This window comes from Cervus canadensis, chromosome 13, assembly GCF_019320065.1.
Source record: "Cervus canadensis isolate Bull #8, Minnesota chromosome 13, ASM1932006v1, whole genome shotgun sequence".
In the NCBI taxonomy this organism is placed as follows: domain Eukaryota; kingdom Metazoa; phylum Chordata; class Mammalia; order Artiodactyla; family Cervidae; genus Cervus; species Cervus canadensis.
Window position 1 is genome coordinate 30,164,111 of NC_057398.1, and position 25,720 is coordinate 30,189,830.

Genomic DNA, 25,720 nt, shown 5'->3' on the forward strand with positions numbered 1-25,720 from the left:
TGACCCGAGGAGCCCAGGCTCAGTTCTTAAGGAGGGTGTGGCCAGCTGAATAACGAGCCCCCCACCCCCGCAAAGAGGACGAGATCATCGTAATCCTGGAGCCTTACACAACGAAAGGGACTTTGCAGGTGCGATGAGAGATTATCCTGGAGCTTCCAGGTGAGTCCAAGGTCATCACACAGGCCTTACAAGTGAGAAAGGGAGGAGGGCTCCATACAGTGGAATCCTACTCAGCCATAAAAAAAAATAAAATAAAAGGAAACAATGCCATTGGCAGCAACGTGGATGGACCAGGTGATCAGACTAAGTGAAGTAAGTCAGACAGAGAAAGACAAATACCATCTGATATCACTTATACGTGGAATCTAAAAAAAAAAAAAAAATCTGAACTTATTTACAAAACAGAAACAGACTCACAAACACAAAAACAAACTCATGGTGACCAAATGGGAAAGGGTGGGAGAGATAAATTAGGAGTTTGGAATTAACATACACATTCCCGTATAAGAAAGCAGATAACAAGGACCCACTGTATAGCACAGGGAACTATACTCAATACCTTGTAATAACCTATAGTACAAAAGAATCTTTAAAAGAGTATATACGTGTATATGTGTTCAGTAGCTAAATCGTGTCCAATTCTTTGTGACCTCATGGACTGCAGCCCATCAGACTCCTCTGTCCGTAGGATTTTTCAGGCAAAGAATACTGGAGTGGGGTGCCATGTCCTACTCCAGGGGATCTTCCCCACCCAGGGATTGAACCCACATCTCCTGTGTCTACTGCATTAGCAGGCAGATTCTTTACCACTGAGCCACCTGGGAAGCCCCATATATGTGGGGGGGTGTGTATGTGTAACCAAACTCCTGGTGAAAGGAATGGCAATCCACTCCAGTATTCTAGCCTGGGGAATCCCATGGACAGAAGAGCCAGGCAGGCTATAGTCCAGGGGGTCGCAAAGAGTCAGACACGACTGAGCGACTGAGCACACACATAACCAAATTACTTTGCTGTACGCCTGAACATTGTAAATCAACTATACTTCCATCAAAAAATAAGTATCTAAAACAACAAAAAGATGCTGCTCTGCTGGCTTTGAAGGTGGAGGAGGGGCCACAGCCAAGGAGTCCAGGTGCCTCTAGAAGCTGGACATGCGGGAAAGCAAATGCTCACCCAAAGCCTCCAGGAGGGACCAGCCCTGCCAGTACCTTCATGTTAGCCCTTCTCAGACTTCCGACCTCAGAACGGTAAGGTACCAGAGACCTGGGTGGTTTTCAGCCATCAGGTTGGGATAACATGTCCCAGAAGCCACAGTAACTGAACACAGAGGGAATAAGCATCTAGCAGCCTCTCCAGTGTCACGGAGGCTCAGACAACCCGACCTAGAAATCCAGGTTCCCAAAAGACCATTCTGGCCAGCCCAGCCCCCTGACGGCCGAGGTGAGGGCCGCTGTGGTCTCAGCAGGGGCGGGGGGAGGGAAGGGGGCTGGGGGCACTCCCCTGGGTCCCACGTTGCAGGCTGCCGTCACCTCCACGCCACACACTGCCTCCACCCGGTGACCCTGGCAGTGGGACGGGCGCCCTGAGACCCTGGCTGAGCACTGGCCCCTTGGACCCTGAAACTACCGCAGGTCATCTGCTCTCCTCAGAGACATGGGCCGTGCTCAGGTGTCCTCTGGGCCAGTCTCTGCTGCTCTCCACACCAGTGGGCACACGGACAGCCCACCCAGACAGCATGGAGGGGGCCCCGTCCCCACGGTAGTGTAGCACCCCCAGCTGAAAGGGGGCTTGGAGGCTTCTGCCTCTGCCATCCTCCCCTCGGAGCATCAGGAGACGAAGCCTGCTCCTTCCAGACAAGCAGGCAGAGCCGCTCCCACCCATACCAAGGGCTCCAAAGCCTCAGGACAGCCCCAGGCTGCAGCTGTTTGGTTGCTGGGAGCAGGCAGGCCAGGGTTACCAGGACAGTCCCTGGGGTCTCACTGCTCCCCTCAGCTGAGATGTGAGTGGGGATGTGGCAGCCTTGGGGTGGGTCACTCACTGGCATTCAGGGACACTTCCCTGTACAGGAGCCATTCCCCTGGAAGCCTATGGGACTAGCTGGGCAATGGTGCCTCTGAGGGCCCATCGCCACACTGACGGGAACCCAGGAGCACACAGCCCCTGCAGAAACCACCCCAGATGAGCCCTTTCTGAAACCTCAGCCACACTTACAGGAAAACCTGAGCCCCCAGGATCCCTCCAGAAAGGTCCGCTCAGCACATACCAACTTTGTTGTCCTGCTTTCCCCAAACATGACGCAGGGTCCTCGCCTCGGACAGCCCATCCCGTCACCCACAGGCCCTCTCTTGGGCCCTTCACATGCCCATCAGTTCTCAGAACAGAGCGGGGACACCTGATTCCCTAAGCCCAGTGCTGCCCGCCCCTGCTCAGCCCCAGGCCCTTGGATGCTACAGGCCCTCAGCATTTAGTGCCACCAGTGGTGGAATGACAGTGCCGGCCCAGACTGAGTCACCCAGGGGGAGAGCTGCTTACCCTGTGGGGATGGGGTCTGGCCCCAGAGGGCGAGTGACAAAGCCAGGGGAGGCAGCGGACTTTGTCACAGCCCAGCCCTGCTGCTCAGAGATCTATGTGTCCTCTGGTGGAGAGCAGCACAGACTGGCCCAGAGGACAGCTGAGCAGGGTCCGTGTTTCCACAGAGACCAGATGCCCTGCACAGAACCACACTCAGGGGCCTGGAAGGCCGTGGAGGGGAGCCCAATCCTGGCCCTGCTTTAATAGCCCTGCTCTGGACCTGCCTGCTCCTGCCAGACAGACGGCTGCAGCTCAGAGACAGTACTGCGGGCAGCAACTGCACCAGGGGCTTCAGGGTCCTTGGTGCATGGAGACGCAGCCTTGCCCCACACCGGGTGTCGAAGCATCGCAGGCGATGACTCACGGCACACCACACCTCTCGTCACATTCCTGAGGTTGCCAGACTCCAAACTCCACGGAACCCACAGACGCTCAGGAGCTTCCTGCAGGAGGCTGGCCCAGCGTGGGTACCAGCGTGGGTACCAGCGTGGAAGAGGCAGGACGGACTCAGGACAGGGGTTCAGCTGCTTCCCAAGGGCTGCTGGGGTCCTCCCAGCTGACCCTGCTGCCCACAAGGCTGACCACACTCCCCAGCCTTGGGGGATGGGGGTGGGGGGGGTGACAGACAGCACCTGCCACATCCACACACAGCCCCCAAGGGGCCGAGGCTTTGGGGACCCTGGAAAAGGAAACTCTACTCCAAGACTCCAAGGGCCTCTCTCTTGGGCCTGCCCTACCCCTCCTGCTTAACCCCCAGAGCTGCTGGTGCCGCGGGGAAGTGCAGCCCTGGTGCCCACGGGCAAACACAGCTGCTGTACGTTTCTCCTCCCTCTGGTCGAGGGGCTGAAATACTGTCAGCAGCCCACGCAGCCAGGCCAGAGACGGGTCAGGAATGTCCGATGACTCAGGGCACACGGGGCCCGTCCCAGAGGCAGCGGCTGCCTCCCCGTCTGAGCCAACCCCGCTCCCTCCAACCACGCCATCAGCCTCCCGGGGTGCAAACTGTGAAGGAGGAAAACAAAGGCAGCGCACGCGGGACAGAGCGCATCCCGCCCGCTCCGCGCAGAGCCCGCCGCTCCCACCTGGCCTCGGGTTGCCGGCGCTCACGGGGTAGCCGGCCTGGCCCAGGTGGCATGGGTAGCAGCCCCTCCACAGGTAGCGGTAGTGCGTGCCCGCGACGCGCGCCAGGCTCCCCAGCAGCCCGAGGTACCAGATAGCCGCCAGCCCGCTCCGCGGCGCCTCCATGGCCCATCCGCTCCCTCCCGGCTCCGGGCAGCGCGCACTCGGGTCTCCCGGCTCCGCTCCGCTCTGCGCCGCTGGAGCGGCTCCGGTGGGGCGCGCCCCGCCCCTGGCCTTTCTGTTCTCCGCTTTCCCTCCGCCCCCCGCAGGTAAGGGCCAAATCCTCGCCGCAGCCAGGCCCCGCCCCGCCCCTCCCCGCCCCGCCCCCGACTCTCAGAAAGAGCGCGGGCCCCCCTGCGCGCCGCCCGCCCACCCGCTCCGCACATTCCTACGCGCGCGCTCACGCACCCGGCACACACCCAGACCCATCCACAAGAGCAAGCACCCCCACACAGACACGTGCACAAGCAGACCCACGTGTGCAAGACGTACACAAGACACCCAGAGTCCTGCACGGACCTGCACGGGCACATCGATACACACGGGCGCTCGCACAGGCGGGATCCCTGAGCCAACAAGTTAAAGAAAATACGCAATACAGAGGTGGATGGAGGCCACCCTGGCAAGGCCCCCGGGCTCCGCCGAGGCAGCTCGACGGAGGTTGCGGAGAGTAGGGAACCGGCGCACTTCGAGGCCACACCACGGCCGTGGGTGTCCTGGGGGTGAAGACTCCCCCAGGTCCCCAGCCCGGTGTCCCTCATCTCTCCACTGGTCCAGGACCAGTACCTGCGGGAGCCTGGTAAGGCACCACTGCACGCATACAGCAGATGGGGGAGGGCCCGAGCCTGCAGGGACAGTGAGCCCCGGGGGTGAGGCTGCAGAATCATGGACACTCCTCCAACCCCAGACCACTGGGCACAGCCGGTGGTCCCAGATGTGTCAGGCAGCCCTCCTCAGGGGTGGTGGGGTCACACTGGCTGTTCACTTGAGAGACCTGTGCATTCAGGCCTGGCGAAGGCTGGGCCCCCAGCCCCCATCTCGTGTAGGCTTGTGCTGACGCCCAATGGCTCACCCATGGCACCCTGCCTGAGCCAGCCCTATCCAGAAACTGCTGGCTGTCATTCTTCACAGCCCACCTGTGGGCAGGGTTCAAAGGGGCAACCTCAAGCTTGTGGAGAGAGGCACTGTCTCACCTTGTCCGGTCCTGTCTGCAGCCCAGAAGCCAACTCATCCCACTGTCTGTCCCCACCACCCGCCCGTCAGGTGCCAGGCAGTGCAGAAACAGGCCTGCCTGCCTGTCTGCCCCAGCCTTGGGGGTAAGCCTCTCCCCACCTCCCCCGGAGCAGCACCACAGCCTGTGGATCCCAGCCTGTCAAACTAGGGAGCCCCCACAAATCTCCCAGGTGGACACACTGCCCCGTGGCCATTTGAACAGTGCCTTCCACAGTGCGCCAACTCTGTTTATCACTGCAGCATGTATCACATTTGCTCCCAACAACACTAACAAAAACTTGAGGGTCCCTGTGCAGCCACCAGCAGGCTGCAGGGAGCAGGGGGGTGCTGGACACAGGTGTGGGGCCTCAGACACTCTGCTCCAGACACTGCCAAGCATCCCACTGCTCAGCCTGGCAGGGGGTCCGGCATGCAGACCTGGTCACCGAACTCCTTTTTTAATTATAAAACATTCGTGGTTGGGCTGGGTCTTCGTTGTGGTGCGAGGGCATCTCCCTGCAGTGTCTTCTCTTGTTGCAGAGCACAGGCTCTAATCACGCGGGCTTCAGTAGCTGCAGCATTCAGGCTAGTTGCTCCACAGCATGCACCGACTCTTGTGACTTCCAGCAGAGCTCTTTCCTCACCGTCTCATGGTCCCCATATGAAGCAGGTCTGTGCCTCCCAGACGCACCTATAATTAAACCCTCATTCTGCCCAGAAGGGAATTCTCCAGCCAGGTGCCCACCTAGACCCTGCCCTTTGCACACAGGGTCCCGGACATTCTCGTACAGTCTTCATCCAGGGGATAAATGACAAGCGCAGGGTCACAGAGGACAAAGGGGACCGCCGCCGGGGATCAGGTCTGACCTAAATCCTGCCTTCATTGGGCACCCTCCTCCAGGCTCCTGGAAACATGGCCTGCCCAGGCCACCAAAGGGCTCTCCATGTGGACGCTGGGCACAGCACTTCCAGGAGGCGCTGGCTCCAGACCCTGGCTCTTCCATCCCTCGTGGGTGGCCTGGCCCTCCCAGCACCCCAGCGTCCACAGCAGCCAAGATGCCCACTCGTCCTCCTACCCGCACACAGCGAGCTCCTACACATCTGTTGAGTGCCAATCCCAAGGGGCCTTCTCTGCAAAGTTCCCCAGCCCGCTCCCCCCGAGAGCCGCCACTGCCAACTCTGCTTCCCCTGCAGCTGGCCCGTCCCTCCTCCCCGCTTCAGCCCTCACTCCCTCGCTCCTTTCCCTCAGCGAGGACCCGAGTGCCCGCTCTGGGCAGAACCCGGTTCTAGGAGGCAGAGCTGTCTCCCCCGCAGCCCAGCTGAGCCCGAGACAACTCGTGACAGGATGAGCTCAGGCGGCAGGCACCTCCCTAAAGGACCCGGGGTGGGGGTTCGATGGCTCCGGGCCTCCATCCCCGCGAGGCTGGGCACAGCGTGATGGCGGCCAGCCGCCGCAGCCCAGGCAGGGCCCACTGGCCTCCCCAGTGCCACCAAGCATACGCAGGCGCGCGGCTGTGGTCTGGAAGCGGTTTGGGAAATGCTTTCCCGATGCGGAGACTGGGCTGGTGTCTCTGCCCGGTGGAATGTCTGTGTGTCAGCAGAAGAAGCGGACCACCCCCCACCCACCGCCCCGCCAACCCGCCAGGCCGGCTCCAGCTTTCCTCTCCAAGCTAGGCAGCCACCGAGCTCCTCTGCCAGGACCCAGACTGGGGAGAGGGCCCCATGCTGCCCCTGCAAAGCTGCAGCTCACCTTAGTGCTGGGCCTGTCCCACCCTAGACCCCTGAACTGGGGCTTCAGGGCCAGGACTGCTATGTCCCTGGGGTCAGCAGGAAGCAGAACAAGGCACATTTCCTCCCCACCCTTGTGGTATCTGTCCCTTGGTGCTATGGACACTTCCTCCAGGAAGCCCTCCAGGAGGCCTCTCGAGCTCCCAGGTCGCCCTGTGGCATGCTGCCAACCTGCTGAGAGGGAGGTCATCTTGGCCTCTGGCTATAGAGCAGGTACTGGGGGAGCCTGGCTGGGACTCGGAGCACTCAATGCCTGCAGGTGTTGGGGGTGGCCTTGCGTCTCCCACCCCAGTTCCTAGGTCAAGACATGGGACAAGGAGGCCCTCCAGTGGGACACGAAGAGACCAAGCCCCACCCCAGGCCAGGGGGGAATCCCTGACCCTTCCTGTCTGGCTGGGGGATGGGGAGAAACTAAACTTCTCAGGAGGAACTAAATCTTCTGGAGGCAGGTGGGGTTGTGTGTGTGACAGAGAGAAGAGACTCTCAGAGAGGCCCCAGAGGTCACTGCCCTGACCCCAAGGTGCCCTTCTTGCGAGGGTGACAGTCCAAGGGCACAGTGAATGCTGGATTGGGTAGCTGTCACTGGCTACCCACTGATCACCTACATTGCCCTCTGTGCCGGGTACTCCACGGGGTTGGCACTGGACTGTGCCCACTCACAGGTGGACCGGCAGACCCAGAATGAAGCCACACGAGCTGGTGGGGTGTAGGGGAACTGCAGGCTGGGGCCCCGCCTCCACCAGCACCTCCTGCTGAAGTCAAGTCTCACGTGATTGGCTGCAAGGCTGGGGGCGCTGGGCAGAGGCTGGATTGGAGGACCCTGATGGCCGAGAAAGCAGTATGGGAGCCATCAGGGGGCTGCGAGGGGCACTGGGACCACGAGAGGGACTGGCCGGCAATCAGATGGCCCCTGACAGGCCCCCAGCTGCAGGAGAGAGGGCCAGCAAGGTGCTGGAAGGAGGCCTTCCTTTCAGGTTTCTCTTCAACCTGCCTTTGTGGGCTCAAAGCCTCTCAGCCCAAAAGCCCCCCTCCCCACCTCCCAGTCCCCCAAGGGGACAAATGTCCTGCCTCGTTGCTTCCAACCTAGATGGCCAGAGCCCAGCCCAGCCCAGGAGGTCAGTTTTCAGCTGGGGTCCACTGTGGCCCCACACAGGCCCAAGAGAACCGCCCCCAGAATGTCCCTCCCAACCCCCCGTCCCAGGGCCGCCATGCAGTGTTATTTTGGGAGCGGAGGCAGGGCCTGGCCTCCAAGAGTTGTCCGGGCGTCAGCCTCATGGTAAACTCATTACCCACCCTGGGCCCTCACTGAGCCAAAGGAAGGAAAATGGAAACCACGGTTGTTTCCGAGAGCCCAGCTGCCGCTCCTGGCTGCATCTGCCCTGGGCTGGGGCCAGGCCCCCTCTACACACACACACGCGCACACGCACGCACGCAGGCCCTGGGAGAGCCCAGGACAGAGCAGTCACTGCCACACGTACCCTCCTCCAGAGACAAGACGGCTAAGGGGAGGGCAGACCCTGCCCTGTGCCAGGGAAACAAGGCCTGGCCACCCCACCGAGGCACCCGCAGCGGGCCAGACACGAGCCTCGCTGGAGGCCCCCCATACGTGTACATGTGTGTGCACGCATGACAAGGCCCTCTCTGTGGCTGCCTGCTGCCTCCACTCAGTGGCCTGAGCCATGTGAAGGTCAGGGTAAGGCCAGGTCTGACCCTGGGGGCACCTGAGCCCGCACACTGCCAGCCTCTCCACGGGCACAGCCCCAAGGCCTGACTCTCATGGGGGACATCAAGATGCCCAGGAGCAGTGACTACAGAAGGGGACAGCCACGGGGCTCAAACTGTACTCGGCGGAGGAGAGTCTGTGAAAGCAGTGACAAGGGAGGCTTCCTGGAGGAGGTGGCCTTCGGACACGTGCAGGGAGGGACGTAAAGATGGCTTATTGGAGGACTTTGGGGGCAGACGCAGGGCTGCTGGTGCAGAGGCAGGAGAGGCCCAAGAGGGTGAGTGCCAGACGAGGGGTCTGACCAAAGCCGTGGTCCTGGGCCTGGCCTATAGCGGGCACCCAGGAGGTCTGAACACACCAACAAACGGACGGCCCGCTTCCAGCCCCCACGGTCACTCCTCCACTGCCCCCGTCCCATCCAAAGGCCAAATCTGTTCACAGAACACCAGGGTCGTGGAGGCAGCAGCCAGGTCCGGCCAGGTACCCAGGTCAGCCAGCACTCGCCACCTCCCAAGGTGCCCAGGCTGCAGCCGACATGGCCACCACGGCTGCTCCTGCCTCTGAGGTCCTGACGGCGCCCCCTGAGTCCTTGGGGCCACTGCTGCACAGACAGGGGTCCAAGCCAGCCGCCGTCCACATCAAGTGCAGAGCGCACTTTCTAACCCATAGAACTGGACCTCCCATCCCCACTCTGAGCACCCACGCCCACGCCCCACACAAACTTTTACACTGGGGGCGTGCCAGCCCCTCAGGTCTCATCGTTACAGGCATCTCGTGGGATCTTTTTTACTGTTTCCTCGCCAGACAGAAGGAACGCCCTCCTCTCTGCATTCTGGAGCAGGGTCCCTGCCTGGCCCCACCCAGAGCTGCTCTGGCCAGACCCCGGGAAGCAATGGGATTTGACCGTGGGATTTGGGGGGTTGGCTGAGGGTTCTGTGGAGTCAGGAGCCCAGCTGCCCAGCGGGGTCTGGAGCAGAGAGGAGATGAGAAGATGGGGGTGGAGGCCCAGCCCAGGTCGACCTCAGGATGGGGGTGGGGGAGCTGGAGAAGATAAAGGGTGTGGCCAGGAAGGTCCAGCCCATTACCTCTGGGAGAGACAGAGACAAGAGGCAGCCAGGAGACACAGACAGCAGGAGAATCCAATTAGGAGGCCAGACTCCAAGGGAAGAGGGCCTGTTGGGACCAGCGGTGATGGACGAGACCTTTCCCAACCGCCAGACAGAGGCAGGGCAGAGGCCCTCCCCTCTCTGGGGCCAGGCAGTGAGGGCCTGAACCTCCCCTCCCCATTCAGCCTGCCTGCCCACCTCCAGCCCAGTCAGGAAGGGCTGCTCCCACTCTCAGGAGTCACAGAGATGGGGAAGTACCTGTCTTTCTGAGGCTGCAGGCCCCATGAGCTCCAAGTCCCCCAGTTGCCCCCATCTCTCAGCTGCAGCCCCCAGACCACTGGGAGCAGAGCTGGGACCCCTGGGTTACATGAAGACAGGGGCTGCTGGAGCCTCCGTTTCCCTAGCCCAGGGGCCCCCCGATCCAGCTAACTCCTCTGCTGGGGCCCCTCCAGCCCATCTTCTCTGCTGGTCCTCCTCATGGCAGCCGCCCCAGCCACAGGGTCCTGGGCACTTTGGGGTTCACTGTTAGGATGCGTCTGCCTCTTCCCACTGAGCCCCAAGTCTGAGGACTGTGGCCTCTGAGGGTCACACCTGTTCTAGGTCACAGCCCAGGGAGAGAATCAGCCTTTCTGCTCCCGCATCTAGTCCTGCAGGAGGCCTTGGGCACCCAGATGGTGACCATGTAGAGGCCTGCAGGCTGCCTGTCCTGGGGCCTCCGCCTGGGCTTCGGGGATCCAGGCAGGCCCAAGGGGGGTGGGCCTCTCTCCTGTCACCGGCTAGCTCTGAAGGCTGATGTTGAAGGCGGTTGTCTCCTGCCTTGACCTTAACCAGAAACATACCTGCCAGAATCTGCTCATGAGAGGGATGAGTGAGCCAGAGTTGGGAAAAGAAAGCTCTCAACCTCTCAGCACCTCTGAGAGCAGAGGCCCTGGGACAGCCGCCTCTTTGGAAATGCTGCCATCCTGCCTGGAGGGACCGCGGCTGGGGCCAGGCTCCTCACTCATGTCCAGAGCACAGCCAGCCAGGGAGCCTGGCCTGAGAAGGACCAGATCCCGGGCCTCACAGGAGTGAGGCCAGGGATTTGCATGCTGAAGGCCCAAGTTCACTCACGCTGGGCTGCTCGGCCCACAGGAGTGCAATGAGCCCACCAGCCGGCATCCCCCCCTCGGTCTCATCTGGAAGGGGCGGGTCACTCAGTAAGTATTTGCGGATGCCCACTCTGCACTGGACACTGCTAGTGCGGGCCATGAGGAATGAGCAGGCAGCCCCTCCAGTTCCTCCATCTCCCCAGAGGCCGGCAGGCCACCCCTAGACAGGGCCTGAGCACTGGCTTCGGTGGAACCTGGGCCCAGGGGGGCCCATGACATCGCTCTGGGCTTCATCCGCTGTACCCGGCTGTGTGACCTAAATGCACTCCTGCCCCCTCTGGGCCTCTTGCTCCTCTGCATAAAATGGGGACCACGGGCGCTGTGAGCGCTGAGCAGACCAGGGACCACAGGGGACCACGGGGCAGTGTGAGTGCTGAGCAGACAGGGGACCACGGGGCGCTGTGAGCACCGAGCAGACTGGTATGTGGGGCTACAGCCAGAACCTGGCATAGAATGCAGGCTGGGCAGGCCAGGCGCCTCTTCACATCTCCACAAGAGTCCTGCCACCCTCCCCATTCTCCTGACTCAGGCAGCTGGGTCGCCAGGAAGTGAAAAGTCCTCCTAGCACTAAAGGCTCTGAAGCCCCTTCTGAGGAGGCACTGCCACCTAGGGTGACCACAGCAAGAGATTCAGAGAAAGCCCCCACGAAGGGCCACAGGAAGTGCAGATGGACCCCGCCCAGGGCAGGAGGGTGAGAGTCCATAGCGGCTCCCCGTGCTCCCACCCCCACGGCCGCAGGACAGCACAGCTGGCTTGGGTCAGCCCACGGCCCTCTCAGCCCAGGCCGGATCCCCAGGGGCTTCCTAATCAGGACACGTCACTTCCCACGTTCCTGACTCTCCCTGGGGACAGACGGGACCTGGCAGCAGTCGGCCGGAGCAAGTGTGAGAGAGGATCCCCGTCGGGTCGGACGAAGCTTGACTGCGTTCCCACCCGGCCCAGGCGGGACGAGCCCGCGGCAACAGCCGAGCCAGACGGGGTGAGGGGCACGGCCCGCAGCGTCCTGAGTGCAAGGCCTTGCAGCAGCCCCTCTCCCTCTTGAGAAGGGTCGGTCCCATGGTGGGGGCCACACAGACGCCAAAGCTGGGGCCGGGGGGCTGGAGTACAGGGCACCTCTACTTTCTCAAAGCCTTGACCCCTCTATGGGCTTCTCATAGACACCCCATTAAGGACCCTAGCTCTGCACTGGACACCCCCATAGCCAAGGAGTAGTGGGGATTGGGGACACGCTGAGCCTCCAGGCAGGAGCCAGCCGTTTTCATGTTGGACTGAGGACTCCCACCAGACTGGCTGCTCCCTGCTCAGACCCCCCCACCCTTACCCCCACCCTACCCCGAGAGTCACCTGCTGCCCTGTTTCCCAGCCCTTCCTGATCTCCTGGAGGGAGGGAGCAGCCAGGGGAAGGGGGTGGGAACCGTGGAACTGGTTCAGGAAGAATTCCACCCCCAGCACCCAGGGAAGGCTGGCCCTCAGGCCTGGACCCAGGAGGTGCCCCCCCAACCCCTGGAGTCTATCCCAGGGAGACACCCTGATTTTCTCCAACCGACAGGACTAATTTCCCCCTCACGATGGGACCGAAAACCTCTCCCCATGGCAAGGTCCCTGAGACCTTCAGGCCATACCACCGGCCTGATGGAAGGACCCACCTCACTGAGGGACTCAGCATCCACCCAGCCAGCACAGTGGGAGGGAGTGAGGAGGGGGAATGTGCCTTGGGGAGGGCAAGGACCTGCCAGGGTCCCTTGGGGGTACTGATCCCCATCATAGACCTGGATGTGGGGTCCTGGTACCCCCCCATATCTCCAGGCTAGTCCCTGCAGACCTTGGTCAAGAGGAGGCAGTGAGACTGGGGTGAAGGGTTCAGGGCCTCAGGCCAGGGGCGGGGGGGGGGTTTCACCTCAGGTTGGGGCTCCCCTTATCTCCATCCCTCATGCCCCCCAGCCACCCCTGAGGGGTAGGGAGCCTGCTGCCAGCACTGAGTCCTGTCAGGGGTCCTAAGAGCCAAGGGTGTCATTAGCACCACTTTCCAGAGGAAGAGGCTGAGGTTGAGAGGTCCCCAGGGTGCTGAGCTGAGGCTGAGACCGGAGTCTGGCCCTAGGTGGGGCCTTCCCAGAGGGGCTGACATGGAAAGCCAGGCGGTGCTGGACAGGTGCTCAGGGCCCCAGCAGCTGGGATGTGAGCTGGACTGTGGGGTCCACGTTTCTCCCCAGGACCCACCTCCTCCATAAAGCGCAGGTCTGAGCGCACCTGCCCGCGGGTCTCGGGGGAGGGCTGGCACCGGTCAGAGGCCGCACCCTATGAGGACACTGCGGGAGCAGCAGAGGGCTACAGCCTCACCTGGCAATGCGCCCTTCCCCAGCACCTGTGCCCCCCAGGAGGAGGGAGCGGGGCTCCTGCCATAGATGCGCCACCCCCCTCCAGAATATGACAGACACCTTGGCCTGGCGCTGCCCCCCGGGCAAGGGCCAAGGGCCGCTCCGGCCAGGAGCCTGTGCCAGTGCTCGATGTTTTACAGTGCCGATTAATCACTGGGGCGGTTTCTGGGCTCACCCCACCGGCAACTCGGCGCGCGGCCCTATGTGTGAGCGGGCAGGGCTGGCCTGTCCTCCGCAGTAACATCTTGATTTCCTGTCCGCTCTGCTCACATTCGGCCGGCCGGCCGCCCCCAGAGCCCCGCTCACTGGCCGGAGCTGCGATTTCAGGGGCGGCGGGGGCTGGCTGAGGGACAGAGAAAACAGCAGGCGCTTGGCTCTCAGCAGAGCGCTCTCAGCCACGCGGTGACTCGGAGCCTCAGCCATCCCAAACACGCAGAGCCGGTCAGCGAGCTCCCAGGGGGCCGGGGAGGGGCCGGGAGGGAGGGAAGGGTGGGCGCGCTGGGGTGAGGGCAGCCCCCTGACTGGCCCCCTCCTGGTCCTCTCAGTACCCCTGCCTTCAGCCAACCGCCAGGTGGCGACCACCTCGCCCACCTGTCCTTGAGACCTTCTAAATCAAGGAATTCCAGGGAAGGCATCGTGGCCGGGCCTGCTGACCCTGTGCTGGGCTCCAGCCAGTGGCCAAGCTGTGCATTTGCGTTCCAGGACCACTTCTGGCCACTGGGCCCCGGGTCAGCACGGGGCGGCCTGGAGCACACGTCAGAAGATGCCCAGCCCTGGGGCAGCCCCAACATGCCCCCGTGGCCCTGGCTCGGAGCCTCCTGGGCACTGACAAGGGGCTGGGTTGCACACCCGCCGACTCTGGGGACTGAGGACCAGAAGGGTCAGGAACAGGAAACCCGCGGGCCAGTCCAGCCCTATCTGTAGGCCACTGAGCTGGGGACGCCTCACAGCAGGGACCCCAAGTATAGAGGAAAAGGCTCAGAAAGGCTGCAAGGTCTGCAGTGCGCCAGTGGCAGTGGTGGGCAGGAGCAGGGCCCTCACCCGGGGGCACCTGCAGCGGGTGGAAGGCCAGGGGACTTCCGTGCGGGAGCACAGGCTGGGGGGCTGCTCTGTCTTGCCTGCAGGCACCCCTGGGGCTCATGGAGGCCGAGTGGGTGAAGGAGGAGGCTGAGAGGCTGGGAGTGGGTGAAGGGGGCTGAGGCTCCCAGAGAGACTGCCCTGGACCTGGCAGGTTTTAGGCCCCTGATTCCTTCCCGACACCAGGCAGCCACCCCCACTTTAGTGGGCACTGGCAGGAGAGTGGACACGGGTCTAGGAAGGGGCACTCCTTCCCACCTCCAACTCCACCTGCACTCAGGGTGCCCTCGGGTGGGACAGCGGGCCATGGAGGGTCTTGCCAGCCCAGCGGGGCTCAGTGCACAGAAGGGGAAACCAGAACACAGGTGGGTGACGTGGTCTGGTTCTGTCTGGTTCTGGTTCTGTCTGACAGCTCTGTGCTCCTGTCACCCAACAAGCACAAGATCCCCGGGTCCTGGGCTGTGAATGACAGGTCACAGCCACCTCTCTGCTGCACTTGCCCCCACCTCCAGTTTCCTCTCCAATGAAGACATGCTAGAAACGAGAATGGTTTGCAGAACACCCCAGCCAGGGCAGACTCCCCCTGGCTCCCAGACCCTCAGCCCAGTGGGCTGTGATCCCGCCACCAGCCCCACCCTGAGGGATGGCTTACAGCTGGTCTCTGGCAGAACCAAAGACAGCGTTCTGGTTGGGAAAGGAAGCTTGGAGAGATGGGAGATGACAGTGGCTGTCTGACATGAGTCAGGGGAGGGAATGCAGATGCCCACCGGCCCCCATCCTGTGTGCTCTGGGGGGCCAAGCTGCCCACCGGGTCCTGGGGTCAGGGGCCTGGTGGGGGAGTGCAGGTGGGAGTATGGGGGACAAGGAGGGACAGCACGTCCTCCAACCCATCCCTTGCTTTCTCCCAGCCTCAATGCTAAGCTAATCTGTTCTTCTCTCTCTCCCCAAATCCAGGACATTTCCTTCTGTCTGTTCTTGGTTTTGCTGACAGACTGCCAGCAATGGCAGAGAGCTGTGACAGGCCCAGAGCTGGTGACCACTTCCAGACTGGCCTCAGCAAGCCCTTGCAGGGGTAGGGTGCCCCCCAGCACCCCCGTGCTGCCCAGGCACACAGTCTGCCCTCTGACCCTCGTGGGGGCCATGCAGCTGTACTCGGGCCTGCCAGCTGCCCACTCATCCTCCCCAGCAGCATCTCCGGCCCACGACCTGCCTCTCCCCACCCACCAGCAGAGCAATCTCCCTCCCCAACACAGCACCCAGGGTGCCCTCCACCCACATCAGGCTCTCTGACCCACCGAGGCTCATTTGGGGGGAAACGTGGATTCCCCAAAGATGCGAGGGGCAGTCAGGCAGGGAGGACCCCAGGGAGCTGGACACCACCCCAGGACCCTCCTCAGAGCAGCCCAGGGGTGGGGAGGAGGCAGCCCCAGGGAGCAGCCAGAGCAGGGACGCTGGGGCCACGGCCGGGCGGGGGCGGGGGGCCAGGCAGGGGACCCACCTTGGCAGGTCGTGCCGTCTCCCCGCAGCTGGCGGCCGGGCGGGCAGCTGCAGTAGAAGCCCCCCACGGTGTTGCGACACTCACCCTCACAGCCCGCGTTGCTGGTGGCACACTCGTTCACATCTGCGAGGGGGAGATGCAGGTGAGCCCGGCACAGGGCCAGGAAGAAGCTCAGGACCCCACGGCACAGGAGGACGAGGCCCGGCAGAGACGGGCAAACCTCACCCCTCCAGACAGGCCTCACGAGAGGGGGACCCAGCAGCTGGGGGGCCGCCCCGCCAACCAAGTCCCTCCCCGCGTCCAGCACCCGTGGTCCTGTGGTGTCCCGGTGTGACCTGGCAGGAATGTCCCTCGGGGACAGCCCGGCACAGGAGCGGGCCCTGCTCCCTAAGGAGCCATCCTCGCTTGCCTGCGTGCCCCCGAGAATGGCCTCTGCCTGTGTTCCGTTCAGCTGTGGGTTTGCCAGGGAAACCAGGCCTCCCCAGCACGGAGGCCAGGAGGAGGCCCCCACTGTCACCCCATAGCTGCCTGAGACCTGGAAGTGGGCTCCATGCGCCCCCGGCCTGGCCCAGGTCTCCCCCACTCTGGTCTGCTGGGACCCTGTGGCATGTAAGTCAGGCCTGGGGGGTGGGGGGACACCACTGGGCTCTGGCGTGGAGGGCAGAGCAGTCAGGAGACCCCACCCACGAGGCCACACTGCCCACAGCTCCCCTGTCCTCTACGAGGCCTTTGTGGGTGCAGGATGGTAGCACTTCTCCTGGCATAGGGCATGTGGCAGGGGGTACCCAGGACGCCCATGAGGGGCTGGTGGCACCATGGCCCCACACACCCAGCAGGGGCCCGGGGGACTTGGGTGCCTCATTTTCCAGAACACCTCTCGGGTATAGGGTGACAAGGGGCCCAGGCCCTTCTGCCCACACCCAGGCCCCTGCTGGGTGGCAAGCCCGAGGTCTGAGGGGGCTCAGCTCTTCCTCCCAGCACCCCAACATCAAAAGCAGGGGGGTCCCCCAATCTCATGGGGAATGTGACCCAGAGGCAAGCGGAGATCCCCAGGAGCCACAGGCCATGGATGGCCAGGTGCCAGGACAGACCACCAGACGCAGTTGTTGGAAATGCCACCCCCCACCTGGAGGCTCAAGGCCCAGACCAGCCAGGGCTGCAGTCCCCAAGCCCAAGCCCCTGATGTCTTCAGCTCCCCTCTCCACTGGCATGTCCCTGGAAGGTCCCTGGGAGACCCCGAGCTGGGCTCAGGCTGCAGGGGCGGCCAAGGTCCCACGGGAAAGGCGGCACTGGAATGTCACCCTGAACCCCAGCCTGCGGGGTTAACACTGGGAATTTTCTGGGAATTCCTAGAGAGTTACGCAGGGCAAGTCCACGCTCAGCCCAGCCTGGGAGTCAGAGCTTCTGTGCCCAGGGTCTCCCCACCAGACTAGCCTGGGGAGATGGCACGTGGGCTAGGCCCTCTGGCGGGCAGCAGCCAGGTGCGAGCCCCCAGCTCCCCAGGGCCCACCCTGATACTCAGGCTGTGTGGCTGGGCAGCCGGCAGGGCAGGAGCCCAGCCAGGCGGGGCTGCAGACGGAGGGCGGGCGCCCTCTGGCAGCAGCTGACATGGCAGGGTCCCCAGGGCCTGGGCACTGCCGCCAAGGTGGGGTCAGCCTTATAGCTGCCTTCCAGCACCCTGCCCCGACCCTGTGGATGCTGGTGATGGGGCCAACGTGACCTGGAGCTTCCAGGCCTCCCATGTCCATGGAAAGGGCCTGTGTGCTGACGCTCAGTATCTGGAACTCACAATGGCACCTGCTGCATCCCTCCACCTGCATCTGAATGCCATCTTGCAGGTGCCCAACCACATCTGCATGGCCCTTACTGCCCCCGGCATCTCCCTGCCAGGCACCTCAGCTCAGCTGGGCATCCACCTCCATCGCCTCACTGAGTTGAGCCCCTTGCGTCTCTGCACTGGGGAGGCTGCTCAGCCCCTGAATCTGCTCGCAGCTGGACTGTGCCAGCCTCATTGTGGGGGCTGAGCCCCCCTAGAGTCAGGGTCCCAGGGCCCAGCCAAGGCTGGCAGGAAGGGGGCCACAGGATGCCCTGTGACTACCGCACAGGCATCACCCCCAGGGCCTCCTGGAGAGAAGCAGAGCAGGCAGGGGGCTGGCCCTCCCTGTGCCCTGTCCCCAGGCAATGGCAGCGCCATTGAGAAGGAGATGACCCTGCCCAGGGCCAGGGAGAGGCTGGGCAGGTTCAGCAGGCTCCCCTCTGCTGGGCACCTGCCCTGTACACGGCTGGAGCTGGGGAGAGGGGGAGATACAGAGGTAAGAGACTCACCAGTCAGGGCAGGGGAGAGTTTGGGGAACCACCCAGACTGCACATCAGGCTCAAGTCCCTGTTGGGGCGGTGGGGGTGGGGGAGGGGAATGGGCACTTGTTTGACTCCCCCAGCAGCTACAGGCCATGCTTTTAGTTCACAGCATCCATGGACCAGCACTGTTGTACCCCCAGCCTCTCAGGACCCATGCTTCAAGGGCATGGTGCCTTGACCTTGTTGGCTCCTTGCTATAACTCCAGCATCTAGCCCACACAGCAGTGGAATGAACTTGTAAGGATAGGTGCCCCCCACCTCCTGTGCCTCCTGGGTACCTGGAGGGAAGGGGTTCCTGTTGTTCTTCAACCACTAAGTCATGTCCAACTCTGCCATCCCATGGACTGCAGCATGCCGGGCTTCCCCGTCCTTCACTATCTCCCGGAGTTTGCTGAAACTCATGTCCATTGAATCGGTGATGCCATCCAACCATCTCACTCTCTGTTACTCTCTTCTCCACCTGCCCTTAATCTTTTCCAGCATTAGAGTCTTTTCCAATGAGTTGGCTCCTTGCTTCAGGTGGCCAAAGTATTGGAGCATCAGCTTCAGCATCAGTCCTTCCAATGAATATTCATGAATATTCACGGTTGATTTCCTTTAGAATAGACTGGTTTGAACTCCATGCTGTCCAAGGGACTCTCAAGAGTCTTCTCCAGCACCACAGTTTGAAAGCATCGAAAAAGAAAAAAAAGAAAGCATTGATTCTTTGGTGCTCAGCCTTCTTTATTGTTCGACTTTCACATTCATACGTGGCTACTAGAAAAATCATAGCTTTGACTAGATGAACCTTTGTCAGCAAAGTGATGTCTCTGCTTTTTAATACGCTGTTTAGGTTTGTCATAGCTTTTCTTCAAGGAGCAAGTGTCTTTTAATTTCATGGATGCAGTCACTGTCCACAGTGATTTTGGAGCCCAAGAAAATAAAATCTGTCATTGTTTCTACTTTTCCCCCATCTATTTGCCATGCAATGACGAGTCTGGATGTCATGATCTTAGTTTTTTGAATGCTGAGGGTTTTTTTTCACTTTTTAAAATTAATTTATTTTTAACTGAAGGATGTTGAGTTTTAAGCCAGCTTTTTCACTCTCCTCTTTCACTCTCAAGAGGCTCTTTAGTTCCTCTTCACTTTCTGCCATTAGAGTGGTATCATCTGCATATCTGAGGTTGCTGATATTTCTCCCGGCAATCTTGATTCCAACTTGTGAGTCGTCCAGCCTGGCATTTCGCATGAGGTTCTCTGCATATAAGTTAAATAAGCAGAGTAACAATATATAGTCCTGATGTACTCCTTTCTCCATTTTGAACCAGTCCATTGTTCTATGTCCAGTTCTTTCACTTCTTTACCCACATACAGGTTTCTCAGGAGACAGGTAAGGTGGTCTGGTATTCCCATCTCTTTAAGAATTTTCCATAGTTTGTTGTGATCTGCACAGTCAAAGGCTTTAGCATAGTCAATGAGGCAGAAGTAGATTTTTTTCCTGGAATTCCCTTGCTTTTTCTATGATCCAACAAATGTTGGCAATTTGATCTCCGGTTCCTCTGCCTTTTCTAAATCCAGCTTGTACATCTGGAAGTTCTCGATTCACATACTGCTGAAGCCTAGCTTGGAGGATTTTGAGCATTACTTTGCTAGAATGTGAAATGAGCACAATTGTAGGGTAGTTTGAACATTCTTTGGGGCTTCCTTGGTGGCTCAGATGGTAAAGAATCTGCCTGCAGTGCAGGAGACCTGGGTTTGATCCCTGGGTTGGGAAGATCCCTTGAAGGAGGGCCTGGCAACCCACTCCAATATTCTTGCCTGGAGAATCCCTATGGACAGAGGAGCCTGATGGTCTGCAGTCCATGGGGCCAAAAAGAGTCGGACATGACGAACTAACACATTCATACTTTGAATATTCTTTGAGTGAGACTCCCTAAATCCTGTATGAGTCAGTATGGCTGATTCAGAAACCAAAATAAATAGCAGATCTTTCAGGTTGGGGGCAGTCCAGGGTTGTGGGGGCAGCTGTGGGTCCTGTGGGTACACCAGGGCAGTCAGAAGCCCTGCCAAGGGAGGGCCAGCAATGACCACTTCCCTGCAGGTCGGGGTGGGGAACTGCAACAGCCCAGCAGCTGGGCCTCAGCTGAAACCCCAGGGAGGTGAGCAGCAGAGGGGCCGGGAAGGAGAAATAGAGAGGCACTTCATCCCACCTTTCCTTCCTGACCCAAGACTGGGGTGCGTGGAGCTCCAGGCCTTGGTGTGGAGACTGGGGCTGCCTGGGATTTCTGGGAGCTGACCCTGGGGAGTCCTGGCCCAGATCGGCTGCAGCACAATCCTCCTGCTTCCAGAATGATCTGTCAGCGTGCGGGGCATTGTTGTTGTTGTTGTTCAGTTGCTAACTCGTGTCCGACTCTACGACCCCATGGACTGCAGCACACTATAGTTCCCTGTCCTTAACTATCTCCCGGAGTGTGCTCAAACTCATGTCCATCGAGTCGGTGATGCCATCCAACCACCTCATCCTCTGTCACCCCTTTCTCTTCCTGCCTTCAATCTTTCCCAGCATCAGGGTCTTTTCCAATGAGTCAGTTCTTCACATCAGGTGGCCAAAGGACTGGAGCTTCAGCTTCAATATCAGTCCTTCCAATGAATATTCAAGACTGATTTCCTTTAGGATTGAACTGACTTGACCTCCTTGCTGTCCGAGGGACTCTCAAGAGTCTTCTCCAACGCCACTGTTGTGAAACAGATTCCAACAGCTACTCCCTGCAGCCCCCACCCTCCCCGAAAGTGACTCAGCTGGCTAGCCCATCCCAGCTCCCAGCTGTCAAACACAGACTGGAATTATACAGGGGTGATGACACAGCCCAGAAACCACCCTGGGACTGACCACCCTTCTTGCTCACAAAGCCAGTCTGGGGGCGGGGTGTGCCCTGAAAGCCCAGTGGCCTGGTCACGTGATAGGCTGATGCTCCAGCTTGTCGAAGGGGTGGCCTGAGCCCAGGCAAGGTCAGGAGGTCGAAGGTCAAGCCCTGGCCTGGAGCTGCAGCCAGGGCCCATCTAATCACTGGCAGAGGGCGTTCTGCTTCAGGAAGTGTCAGCAATTGCTCAGGAGACAGGCACCCCGAAACTCTGGCTTCTTAGATGACCAGCCCAGGAGCATCCCCAACCTGAGGGAGGGGGTGTGGGGTGCCTCTGGGGAGACTGAGTTTCCTCCCATTTCTGGAGCGAGGCAGCAGCTCGGAGAGGCCTCTGGTCCCCAAACCAGGCCTCTGGTGAGCGTGGGGTGTGGACGCTGACACCCAAGGCTGGCTCTCGATTCTTCTCACCTCCCCGTCCACAGGGCAATGCAGGAGGTGGCAACACAGCACAGTGAGTGTGCTCGATGACACTGACCTGCGTGCTGCGAAGGGGTCGATCTTGTGTTACACAGATTTCACCCCCAAAAATGCTCCTCGAACCGGCCCCCATGCTGCACACACATCTCCAGGGATTTGCTACAGCAGGTAAGGGGGCCTGGGGCCCCAGCCCCTGGACAGCGCTGGCCCCAGTACAGGGCCCTCCCTCCAGTGACAGTAACTCTACAAAGGCCCTAAGTCATAGCAGCCACCCAGCCTGGACGAGGGCTCGGAAGCTCTGGACCTTCCAGCAGACCTGGTGACTGAGGGATGCAGATTGAGGAGCACATGCCCCAATCTCCTGGGGGAACGAGAGGGGCCCCCCGAGAGAGGTGGCCTCCACACCCCCTCTGCCCATCCGCCAGCAACCTGGGTGCAGAGTTGGGGCTCTCCCGGTGGGGCAAATTAAAGATGAGGTGAACTCAAACAGCCACGTGGCAGTCTCTCTCCCAGGAACCAGGAACCCAGGAGGGAATGTGGTCCCTTCTGGGACAAACTTGGCCTGACCGTGGGCGATGGTGGGCCTGGGAGCCCCTCAGGTCTGAAGCAGGTCATACAAGGCACGTGGTTCCAGGGCAGGGCCCGGCTAAGGGACCCCCCACCCAACCTGTGAGGATAAGGAAGTTTCACCCTGAGAACAGAGGCCAAGACCACACAAGGGGAGGCCACCCAGCCCACCAGGCAGGGACCTGGCCAGGCCTCGGCTCGCTGGCTCTGTGTGACAGTCAGCCCTCACCCCCACCGCCCACCCAGGAAGCAGGCTACCTGTCGGAGCCAGGATTTACAAGGCCCTGCCTGCCGAGGAGGCCAAGAAAATCCTCCCTGCCTACAGCCAGGTGTCACCCGACAGGCCAGGGCTGCTCCCAAAATCTCAGTCGGGACGAGTGACGAGAACCAGCTGGGCCAGAGTCGGCAACGTGGGGCTCCAGGAACAGAGACAGAAGGGCTGGAGGTGGGGGTTGGGGGCAGCCCTGAGCTCCAAGGGGTCTGAAAGGCAACTCCCCAGGCAGGGCTAGGCGGCTCCTTACCTTCCTGGCCCCCCTGAAGGGAGAGGAGTGTCCAGGGCATCCCCAAGACCAGCACAGATGGACTGGCATGAGGAGCTCCCTCCTAGGGCAGGATGCACGGCCAGGACCCACCAAGTCTCTTTCCCAGGGATGCTGCCCCCCACCCCCATGTCCTGCCGGCCCCTCCCCCCCGGAAGGCAGGAGACAAGTGGGGTTCCCTGAGAGAGCTTTCTCTGAGGCCGACATGTCTGCTCAGCGCCCCGGTCCACACAGGTCTGGGCCTGCCTCAGAACATGTGCACCCCGCCCCACCCCAGAGACCCCCTTCCTGGGCACCTACTGTGTGTCATGGGCGGGGGTTCCGGTCCCTGAGACGGGTGAGGGAAGACCCCTGTGGGGCTCCGAGCCAGCCTTGGGGGGCAGATGCCACGGGGGATACACGGAGCAGTGATGAACATGGGACTGGGCTCAGCCCTCGCCACTAGCCCGTAGGGGAGAAGGTGGCTCCCAGCGGTGCCAGGCTGGGAAGGCCAGGAGGGCCGAGGAGGAGGGATCCACGGTGGGCTGGGGGCAGCGCTACAGGCCAGGCCTTCGCTCTGACCCAGGGGAGGGGGAAATTCACCAGGAGCCAGGCCAGAGCCCCAGGGTGTCAGGCCACCATCAGAGGTGCTGGCAGAGTGTCTTGGCTGCCACGACAAAGGACCACAGAGCTGGTGGCTTAAACAACAGACACGTGTCCTCACTTGGCTCTGGGGCCACAAGTTTGACATCAGTGTCACTGGAGTTAAAACAGGTGTCACTGGGCCCACCCTGCCTCGTGAGGCCTGAGGGGTGGGTGTCCCCTTGCCTCTTCCACCAGCCACGGTTCCGAGATCAGAGCTGCATCGCTCCCACCCCCACACCCAGGCCTGGACAGCAGTGCAGGAAGGGGGCCTCCCTCCACCCTCCAACTCTCTCAGTCAGAAGCTAGGTGGGCAGCACCCAGAACAGGCCAGGGGTCCCCAGGACACGGCGGGGGTCTGGGCTGGCTCGGCATCTCAGCCACTGGGTGAACACGACCCACTGCAAAACCCCTCTGGGCCTTGGAGTCCTCGTTCCTAAAACGGGTGAAGGACACAAGGCCAGGGTATCCAGGGGACCCCTCCGAGAGAACTGAGCCTCATCAGCATTTTTAATTCCATTTGAGTCAGAAATGAAAGCTGGAAGTTGCACAGCCCGAGGGCCCGGTCTGAGACCCAGGCCAGCGACAACCGAGGCTGGACTCCTGCTCATTCACGTGGCCCCTGGGCCCTTTACAAAAACGCAGAGGTCTCAGAATGCAGCACAGAATCCCTTCTACTTCCTCCCGCCTCCCCCAGCTCAGGACAGCTGGGCCAGGCACCCGCCTCAGCTTGTCTCAGAAACTCCCTAACCACATTCCCTCCTGGGCTCCTGGCTCCTGGGGGAGAGACTGCCAGGTGGGGTGGGGATCCCAGCCCGCTGCCAAAACCAGACCTGCCCCTGCCCCTGGCTGAGGAAACAGTTACCACAGAGGACCTGCTTGGCACCCTTCTAACACCGTTAATGTGAAAATTGCCTGAAACAAGACCCCACCTCAAAAAGCTCTCCCACCACTGCCCTGGGCCTCCCAGTCAGAAGGACAGAACCCCAGCAGTCCAGGGAACCAGCTGGAGGTGGTCTGTGGCCAGCGGAGCCAGGTTGCCTCAGCCTGTCACGGAGGGAGCAGCCTCCCTTGTCTGGGCACCAGTTTTGGCCATGCGAACAGGCCACCCTGTGAGTCCATGTTCAGTCCCCCACCCTACCAGGAGTTCCCAGTGTGACGAGCAGGGCCAGATGGCCCACGACCCTGGTCCAAAGAGGACCCCCTTCCCCACCAGGAGCAACCTGAGGCAGAAAATGTCACACATGCTTTGCAAGGTTGCCCTGATAACTGGGAGATCCAAAGCTGTCTGATGGGATTAAACTCACACAGTTACCTCCTCTCAGATCAAGAGCGAGCGGGGTGGGAGAAATTCATGCAAAGACAAGACGCCCACTGCCTCCACCCAACACTCACACCAGGCTCCCCAGCACTGCCCTCTCCGCAGCTCAGGGCCCATCAGGAAGGCAGCACGTCATCCCGCCACGGATCAGCCTGCAGCCCCACAGAGGCCACTCGAGAGGACCACCTACTGCACAGGTAACTTCCCACACCCAGATGGTCCAGAGCGGCGGCCCATGAGAGCAGGGAAGGCCCCAGTAACAACGACCCGAGGAAAGTCACATAAACCATGCAGATGCTCACAGGTGCGAGAACATTCCAGAAGGCCCCCCGGCCTGCTGCGGGTGGCTGGCAAGGCTGCCATCGTTCTTTTCTGGTTACCAATCTTTAGTTACTCTGGCCAATAAAATCAGGGTCCCCAAGGTGTCCACACCCCATCTCCGGATCCCCACAGGGCAAAGTGGAATGACGGGTGCCAATCAGCCTATCTTACAGTGGGGGAGTATCTGCAGGACGCGGGCGGGTCCAGTGGCATCACAGGGTCAGCATGAGTGGACGAGCAAGGCCGGAGCAAGAGTCTGGGGAGAGAGAGGTGAGGCCGTGGGAAGCAGGGGCAGGCAGGTGCCTCGTTGCTGGCTTTGAACGTGGAGGAAGGGGCCACGAGCCAAGACACTCGGGTGTCCTCAGAGCCTCCAGGAAGAACCCGCCCTGCCCAGCACTGAACTTTAGTCCAGTGAGATGCATGTTGGACTTGTGAGCTCAGAACAGTGAGATGATACATGTGTGTCTTACTCCCCTAAGTCTGCGCAGTCAGTCACTGCAGCAGATGAAAACTAATAGTCATCAGGCACGCATCACCTTTAAAATGGAAAAAAATGAACACCATTTTGTTAGAGAAAGTGCTTCACCCTGCTCCGGGCTGCAGCTTGCCCTTGGCTGGTTGGGGTGGGGGTGGGCACCTCACCCAGTTGGACCATCCTGGGAGGCTCCCCCAAACTGAGAGAAGCCACTCTGTAAGCAAACCCACCACCAGGCCAGGGCCCACCTGGCTGGGTGGTTATCTCTCTCGTGTAGCTCGGAAGTCCGCCAGCCAGGGCAGCCAGAACATTCCAGTGCAATTCCCATCGGCCCCTACCCCAGCTCAGCACTCACAGAGGGCTGACGGGCCCCCTCATCACTCACCCCGCTCCCACAAGCATCTGCCAATGGCCAGTCCTACAGGAGGACACACCATCTCTGCTCGCAGGGCCCCACCAGCCAGGCGGAAAGACTTCCAAGAGTCAAGGAGCCGGAACCCAAGTGAGCAAGCAGAAGGGAGCACAGACAGGAAAGCCTGGGAGGCCTCCTGGAAGCAGTGTCCCCAGGGCCAATGCTACTCAGG

At 61.0% G+C, this 25,720-nt stretch overlaps 1 protein-coding gene across 10 annotated transcripts in view; it reads right to left on the minus strand.

Moving 5' to 3' along the window:
• MEGF6 (multiple EGF like domains 6) overlaps nt 1-25,720 on the minus strand; it is a 99,001-nt gene that overhangs the window by 35,800 nt on the left and 37,481 nt on the right. For 6 of the 10 annotated variants that reach the window (XR_006272599.1, XR_006272601.1, XR_006272598.1 and 3 more), the window contains exon 5: nt 15,618-15,740. The exons of 2 other annotated variants lie outside the window; for them this stretch is intronic. Coding sequence is in view for 1 of the 8 variants with exons in the window: in XM_043485577.1 (XP_043341512.1) it covers nt 15,618-15,740 (123 nt within the window). In the remaining 7 variants the exon portion in view is untranslated. Of the gene's footprint in view, nt 1-3,653; nt 3,953-5,978; nt 6,019-15,617; nt 15,741-25,720 lie in introns of those variants that run through there. 2 more of the 10 variants (XR_006272604.1, XR_006272603.1) reach the window with 2 other exon arrangements.